Here is a 7,931-nt window from a genome sequence, read left to right on the forward strand (position 1 = left end):
ATTTCGATGTTGGGCTGAGCAACGTCGAAGTTGAACATCGACGTTGCCAGCCCTGGAGGACGTGTAGACGTTATTCATCGAAATAGACTATTTCGATGTTGCAACATCAAAATAAGCTATTTCGAAGTTGGGTGCACGTGTAGACGTAGCCCAAAGGTGCTATTCCTCGGAGAATGAGGATTACAGAGTTCTAAATAAGCCATCTGCGACTCTGAAATAATTTAGAAATAGCAGTTTTGCTGTGTAGAGGCTCGCAAAGTTATTTTGGAATAGTGGCCACTTTTATTTTGAAATATCTTTGCTTTGTAGACACACCCCTATATGTATGGTTCACTGTCCCATGTAGTGCAGGAACAGAGAGGTCTCTGGGTTAGCCTGTATACTAACAAAAGAGTCAAATTTGCAAATAAATTGCAGTTCAGAGATTTCTCTCTCCATGCATCTGGTGAAGCGGGTCTTTGCCCCTGAAAGTTTATGCTCCAAAATACCTGTTAGTCTACAAGGTGCCACAGGACTTCTTGTTGTTCTCGAACATACAGACTAACACAGGTACCTCTCTGATACCAAAGGGAAAATGAATCTCATCCACAGCCTTAGCTGAGTGGGAGCTGACTTTTAGCTTAAACTGTAGAGGCTCCCGCACTAACTCCAGAGCTGCGAGGTTTGACACTGCCTCTGGATAGCTACACCAGTTTGCAGCCTGGACCAGGAGTTTTAGCACCAAGGGCAGGTGGAACCCCAGCTGAGGCCAGCACAGAGAGGCACAGCTCTTGTAAAGAAAGCTGAGGCCAGGGTGACTTCCCCTCCATTCCCTTGCCCAGCAAGGTGTGGGGCTGACAAGGGGAGGGACTCAGGAGATCTGTTGACCGGGCCAAACACGGCTGTGTTTGCCCATCTCCTCTTCAAGGGGATGTCAGGGAGGTAAAGTAATTTGGCAGCTTGGGGGTCACAAGAGGCCGCCGCTCGGAACAAGCGTTTGAAGGTGTTTCACCCCCTGTGGGCTGGTGATCGGATGGCGGGGGGGGGGAAGTTTGCAGAGCTGCCTTGGTTTGAAAAGGGAAAGTACACACTAACGAAATGGGGCAGCGGGCCCCTCTCTCCCCCGCTTTTAAAGGAGCCCTGCTCCTTTTTATTTTGGGCCTTTCAAGGCTGGTAATTGAGGACTAATAATGACATATCTACTTTGCAAGGCTGCCCTTTCATCTCGCCTCTCCCACAGGCCTTTTATTTGCATCGTCCCCCAGCAGATGCCGGACACGCCCTGCAAAGATAAATAGCAAAACAATGGCGCACAAACTGCCTCTTCACTCGCCAGGCGGCCACCTTGAACTTTTATGGCTTCTCCAACTGCAGCCTGGGCAAATCCCTCGTGAGTTTCCCCGGCGTGGATGTGTCCCATTGGCTCTGTGTTTTCCAATTCACCTCCACCCCGTGGGCTGGGAAGGTTCTTAATGGGAGTTCAGGGAGAGCTGCACATCACCTGGCCTGGATCATCCAAAATGTTTCGGTGCCTAACTCCCATAGGTAGCCTGAGGGACTTAGGCACCAAAACACCTTTGAGGCTCTGGACATCAGTTCCCTAATATGCCTAGTGCAGCAAGAGAGAAGGGTGGATCCAGGGATCAAAGAATAATCTTTAATGATGGTGTCATGGGGGGAAACCTCCAGGAATCATAGAATCCAAGGGCTGGAAGAGACCTCAGGAGGTCATCCAGTCCAGCCCGCTGCTCAAAGCAGGACCAGCCTCAACTAAATCATCCCAGCCAGGGCTTTGTCAAGCTGGGACTTCAAGACCCCTACGGAAGGTGATTACTCCCAACCAGCACAAGGTCCCCTATCTGTGATGGAAAACCTGGTAACTTTGGACCCCTCCTGGCCTTGTCTACTTACTCTGAGCATCAATGGACAACCAATGCAGCATCTAACACTAAACTCTTCTTCTGTGGAAACCTTGAGCCTGCTGCTGTGGTCTAAGGGGCTCGGGTGAGGATGCCTCCCAGGGCCACCACCACAGAACAGGAGCCCAAGAGGGAGCGAAAGGTGTCCACCGGGGAGCACCAAGGCACTTTAGTGAGTAGATTAAACTGCAAAGACAACAGCAAACCCCCCAGCCCACTCCGCTCGTGTGTGTGTGTGTGTGTGTGTGTGTGTGTGTTTTCCAGTGCCTCTCCCCAAACAGCCCTGCTGCAGCTGCAGAAGAGGGCACTTGCACCTACGTGTCAGGAACAAAGCAATCAAGAAAAGGTGCTGCCTCAAATGAGCCCCATAATGACTTTCTCAGCTCCGGGAGTGGACCCCCCCCTTGCGTTTATGCGGGGGGCTCTCCCCTCTGCAGGCTGGGTCCCTGGAACCTAGTGAAACCCAAGCTAAGGGGAGCCGGTGGGGGAGGGGGACATTACACTGTCTTTTGCCGGGTCTTGCAGGGAAAACGCTTTGCAGATGTTTTGGGCCCTGGCTTGCTCTCTCCCTCAACTCCCATTTCCTCCTCAATAAAAGCAAGCCATGCTGGAGACTCCTGACTGGGGCTGCCCCCCCCGCCCCCGCAGGGCCCAGGATGGAGGTGTGACTTTTCCCAGCTCATTAGGAAACAGTGTACAATTTTCTGAATTTCAAAACCTAATGACCATCTGAATCCCATCAGTGGCCCCTGACCCCAAGAGCAGGTAACAGCAGCCGCCAGTGCTGGGGAAAGGTGCAGTGGTTTGGAGTTCACTTCTCTGCCCCAACTTGTGTGACCCTGGGCAAGTCACTTAGCTCCAGATCACCCAGGGAATTTAGGTGCTTCATTCCCATTGACTTCAGCGGGACTTAGAGGCTGAAATACTTAGAAAGGAGGGACTGGGCCATGTTCGCTCTGTGCCTCAGTTCCCCACCAGTAAAATGGGGATAGCAGCATGTCCTTCCCTCCTGGGGAAGCAGTGACAACCCTCTCCCCATCCCAAATCCAGTACATATTACTCTAGCAAGGGGGCCCATCAGAGCCTGAGGTCACTGGCTAGCTAGCGGCTGTGCAGGTGAGGGCAAAAGAGCCATATTCGGCCTCTCCTCTGCACACCGAGTAGCATTGCACTCTGCCAGAGGTCCCACTGAAATGAAGCAAGGCGATCTCGGCTTGTGTCCGGGAAGGGGGCAGGATCTGACCCAAAAGGGCTAATCCATAAGTGCAAGGAGCCCCCAGACGCAATGGGCATCGAGTGAGCGGTGCAGGTGAGGCACGAGGAAGGAATAAATGAATGCCCGGTAGCCTGCCTCCCCTTACAGGCAGGAGCAACCCCCGGAAGCCTGGGGAGTCCCTGTGGGGGACAAGCTGGCACAAGAGAGAGCGGCCCTCTGGAGGTTCCCATGGGAGCCAGGCTTTGCTTCAGGCAGTGCATGTGTGTGTGTGTGTGTCTGTGTGTCTATGCCTGTCTGCGTCTGTCTGTGTCTCTGTGTGTGTCTGTCTGTGTGCCTGTGCCTGTTTGTGTGTCTGTCTGTCCGTGTGTGTGCGTCTCTGTCTGTGTCTGTCTGTCTGCATGTGTGTCTCTGTGTATGTGTCTCTGTGTGTGTGTGTCTGTCTCGGTGTGTCTCCTAGCAAGGAACCAGGGCAGAAAGCGGGGGTGGGGGGTGGGAGGATTCGGGGCCCTTTGCCCCCTGGCTGTACGCAGTGCCCCCCCGGGTGTGGTGCAGCCCTGGCAGGCGAAGTGACTCCGGAGCCGGGTGGGTTGGGTTGAACCCAGGGATGCCTCGTCCCACCCGCCCCCCGGGATCTTGGGAGATTTCTGACGCTCCTGACAAGCCCCCCCCCGTTCATTGGTCCCTCGCCGCCCGGACACCTTAGGGCCGGACAAAAGCGCCGCGGGGCGCCTCGCAGGTCGGCTCCCGCTCCGGATATAAGGGAGGGAGCAGCCCCGCCCCGCCCCGCCGCCTGCTCCCGGCGCAGGGCTCCGCGCTCTCGGCACAGCCATGCTGGCCTGCCCCCTGCTGCCCGTCGGGCTGCGCGCCCCGGTCCTGCCGCCGCCCGGCCGCCCCACCAAGGCCCCGGCCGGGAAATCCTTCACCATCGACGCTCTCCTGGGCCGGCCAGAGCCGCCGCCGCCGGGCGCGGGGCGCTGGGAGCCCGGCTGGCCCGACGGCCCCTGGCTGAGCTGTGCGCCCCCGCGGTGCGCCCCGGCGCGTCGCCTCCTGCAGCCTCGGCCGCTCTACCCTGTCTGCTACCCGGCCCCGGCGGCCTGGCGGGCCCCTCTGGGAGCCCCAGGTAAGAGCCTGCGCCCCCCCCACCCCACCCCGCTCCCGTCTGCGCCCCCCCGGGGCCGCCCCTGAGCGCTCTCCGCTTTACGCACAGGCTTCCTGCTCGCCAGCTGCTGCTTCCCCGGCCTCCGCGCCAAGGCGGGCAAAGCCAAGCGGGTCAGGACCATCTTCACCAGCGAGCAGCTGGCCCGGCTGGAGAAGGAGTTCGCCCGGCAGCAGTACATGGTGGGCGCGGAGCGGTGTCTGCTGGCCGCGGCTCTGCACCTCACCGAGGAGCAGGTAAGACCGGGCGGCCTCTCCTGCGCCCTGGGCCGGGGGCGGGATGGCCGCGCCGGGGGACCTTTCCCCCCTGGCACGGTCTGCAGCGTTCCTGCCCCTGGTCCCAGCGGTGGGGGAGGTGGGCAGAGTTGGAGGAAGCGGCTGCCTGAAGCTGGTCTCACAGTCCCCGGGCAAATCCCTGCACTCAGCCCAGTGCAAGGGCCTCCCCTGGGTAGTGTTCCCTGGAAGCTGAGAGCCTGGGCAGCTGCGCAGGAGAGAGTCAGGTGCCCAGCTGATGAGCAGAGCGCCCGTAGTGGGCAGCGTGGGTTTGTACGGGTGGTTCACACCCGCCCGTGCCTCAGCGCACATAACAAAATTTATTCTGCCCTGGGGGGAAAATGAGAGGGAGCCCTGCCCTGTCTGATCGCACTTGTTGTTTCCTCTCTTGATATATACTGCTGATAATGGGCCATTTCCACCTTGATTGAATAGACCTTGTCAGCTCTGGCCCTCCCTTTTTCTGGGACCCCGCTCTTTAAATACCTCTCCGAACCCCCCATGCATCTGATGGAGAGGTCTTTGCCCATGAAAGCTTATGCTCCAAAATATCTGTTAGTCTATAAGGTGCCACAGGACTTCTTGTTATTGTTCTCCATGCTACAGACTTAACACGGAGACCTCTCTGATACCTGCCCAGGGGGTTTCTCTAGCTTGTCTGTTTTGGGGGGAGCAGGAAATTCAAGTGACATTAGCGTTTCCCATAGGAAAGGGGAGTGGAAGCCTTCTGGAGATCAAGTCAAAAGGGACAGAGCCCCTGAGAACAGAGGGGGCCAGAGCTAGATAATTCATGGAGGTTCAGTGCCTCCTTGGCTGTTAGCCAGGCTGGACTGGGGTGTGTCCCTAGCCTCTGGGAAGTTGGGAATTGGTGACCCTTGATTCCCAGTTCTGTTCATTCCCTCTGGGGCACCTGGCATTGGCCACTGTTGGGAGACAAGTATCAGAGAGGTAGCCGTGTTAGTCTGTATCCTCGAACAACAAGAAGTCCTGTGGCACCTTATAGACTAACATATTTTGGAGCATGAGCTTTTGTGGGCAAAGACCTGCTTCGTCAGATGCATGAATCATGCATCTGACGAACCGGGTCTTTGCCCATGAAAGCTTATGCTCCAAAATATCTGATTATAAGGTGCCACAGGACTTCTTGTTGTCAGAAGACAGGAGACTGGGCTGGATGGACCTTGGTCTGACCCAGTGTGGCCACTGTTGTGGTACAATTCCAGCAGCTCCTGTCTAGATAAAATGAAGGGTGTTGACTCTCCCTCCCCCATGGATCGAGGAATCCAGAATATAAACTGAGGATCTGACTGGGGTTCTCTTGCACCCTGATTTCTATGAGCTTGATTCTGCTCTCCTTCCTCTTGGCCTGACCCAAAGCCTCTGGAGGTCAATGGAAAGTCTCGGGACTCCGGGGCTTTGAATTGTGCTCTCTGAGTAGCTCTGTGGCTTAAGGTGCTACTAGGAGTAAAGGGAGCAGACTCTACCTCCACAGACTCTTACAAGCAGTGTACCCTGTAAGCGGAACACTTGGACAGCTGCCCTGGAGAGATGCAGGAGGCCCAGAGCCTCCACAGTCAGCAGTGTGTGTTTCTATTGGCAGTGCACATCCACACACACCTTGGTGCACGTAACAAAATTTATTCCTCCCGTGAATGGAAAAAGTAGAGTGAACCCTGCTTAAAGGTGGATTATTTTAACCCATTTTTCATTGGATGTGGGACAGTTCCTAGCTCCTGAGCTCTCCAAAGCAGGGACCTGTATTATGAAGTACTGATCAGTATTGTTTCTTATATCCTGGCAATAGCATCACTTAGGAACGGGGTCCCATTATGTTAGGTGTTACAGTCAGAACCCCCAAAACCCTGCAAGCTAGATAGACAAGGCCAAGGCCTGCCCCCCTGCTCCAGGTGGGGAACAGACAGGCCTGCAGGAGAGCAGGCAATTTGCCCCAGGCTAACCATTAGACCTTTCCCTCTTCAGCATCCCTGGCTTTTGCCACGCTGATGGGATCCAGCAGCTCCAGGCACTTAAGCACCTAACGCTCGTGGAAACCTTTGACTCTCCAGCGACTAGTCAAAGTCATATTTTGACTGATCCTCCTCAGACCCAAAGCCATGAGTTGTGCCTGTTAGTGGGCACAGTGAAGGGCCTCCAGGACGGGCCTATCAGACACGGAGCCCTGAGGGGAGGGGCCGGGGTTGGCTCTCATATCACTTTTGCAGCTCCACCCAGCTCAGGTTTTGCCTGGGGCCCATGTGGCAGGGTCACTCAGCTGCTGGGTTGAAGGGTCCTGGTACACCAGAGCCTGGGTTTTAAAAGCCAAACTTCTCTCCCCCAGGTGAAAGTCTGGTTCCAGAACAGGCGGATCAAGTGGAGGAAGCAGAGTCTGGAACAGCAACAAGCCAAACTGGTGAAGTTGGGCCTGGCTGCTCCCCAAGAGAGACGGGATCCGCAGACCCACCAGGGAGGGGAAGGTGGTGGAGACTTTCCTGATTCATCTGCCGATGAGCAGCATTTGGCCTCCCCTCGCTTGGAGTAAGCAGCTGCCCGTCTCTCTGGACTCTTCCCTGCGGCGTACTCCAGTCCTTGCCCCTGTACATACTGTACCATAGCTGGCAATGCGCATATATAATATATACAGTCTAGGGATTATTTTTTGCAGTGCAAAAATACATTAATTTATGCGGTTGTTTTAAAACTAAAACAATTGTTCTGTTACTCTAGCCGGCTCCGGCTCTCGCACCCGCTCTCTGGGCACCTGCATAGGAGCTCTGGTGTTCGGCTCTCGGGCAGCGTTTCCCCATTTTACTTGGCCACAGAACCCTTTCAGACTCGAAAGAATTTTGCAGCACCCCAATCCCAGGCTCTACCCAAACCTGCCCCCCCCCCCCGTCTCCAGGCTTAACCCCCCTCAGCCCCAAACCAGCCCTTGGGACTAACCCATCTGTGGCGCTGGCTGGGGAGCCTATGCTGGGTGGCCATGTACATCCAGTGGACAGAGAGCTGGCGTGGAGGTGTTCCGCTCGTGGGGGTTAGCTGAGCCATGCTCACGGGAGAGGTGTGTCTGCTGGGTAGAATGGTGAATGGGGGGCTCTCTGTGGCTCCCTCCCCTGCTGCAGCTGAAATAATGGAACTAAATTCAGTTGGTTTAATGGCCGGATCCCTCCCGCCGCCCTGCCAGCCACTAACCCAATTCAGCTGAGTTCCCCTGTTTCAGCAGTGGCCAGGCAGGGAGCTGCAGAGAAATTTTCTTCCAGAACTCTTATTTTCATTTTGCAGAGCATCAGACACCTGCCCTCTGAAAATCAAGCCCCTTCAAGATGTCTCAGATTGGACTCCCAAAGTCGCCCCTCACTTGGGCATGTTAGGCCCCCAACTCAGTTTCCCAG

General features: G+C 55.8%; 1 protein-coding gene across 1 annotated transcript; it reads left to right on the forward strand.

Moving 5' to 3' along the window:
- The first annotated feature begins 3,922 nt into the window (after nt 1–3,922).
- Nucleotides 3,923–7,417, forward strand: LOC142011919 (homeobox protein notochord-like). Its single transcript, XM_074991650.1, has 3 exons — nt 3,923–4,234; nt 4,322–4,506; nt 6,881–7,417. The coding sequence occupies exons 1-3, from the start codon at nt 3,943–3,945 to the stop codon at nt 7,079–7,081; spliced, it is 678 nt and encodes a 225-aa protein (XP_074847751.1). The 5' UTR covers nt 3,923–3,942; the 3' UTR covers nt 7,082–7,417.
- Nucleotides 7,418–7,931: the final 514 nt, after the last annotated feature.

Source organism: Carettochelys insculpta, chromosome 4, assembly GCF_033958435.1.
Source record: "Carettochelys insculpta isolate YL-2023 chromosome 4, ASM3395843v1, whole genome shotgun sequence".
Classification (NCBI taxonomy): Eukaryota; Metazoa; Chordata; order Testudines; family Carettochelyidae; genus Carettochelys; species Carettochelys insculpta.

Bases quoted from the DNA above. Each gene is read 5' to 3' on its own strand.
- LOC142011919 (XM_074991650.1), top strand. From the start codon at position 3,943: ATGCTGGCCTGCCCCCTGCTGCCCGTCGGGCTGCGCGCCCCGGTCCTG. The intron at 4,235-4,321 runs GTAAGAGCCTGC...CTTTACGCACAG, and splicing joins GGCCCCTCTGGGAGCCCCAG to GCTTCCTGCTCGCCAGCTGC. The intron at 4,507-6,880 runs GTAAGACCGGGC...TCTCTCCCCCAG, and splicing joins TGCACCTCACCGAGGAGCAG to GTGAAAGTCTGGTTCCAGAA.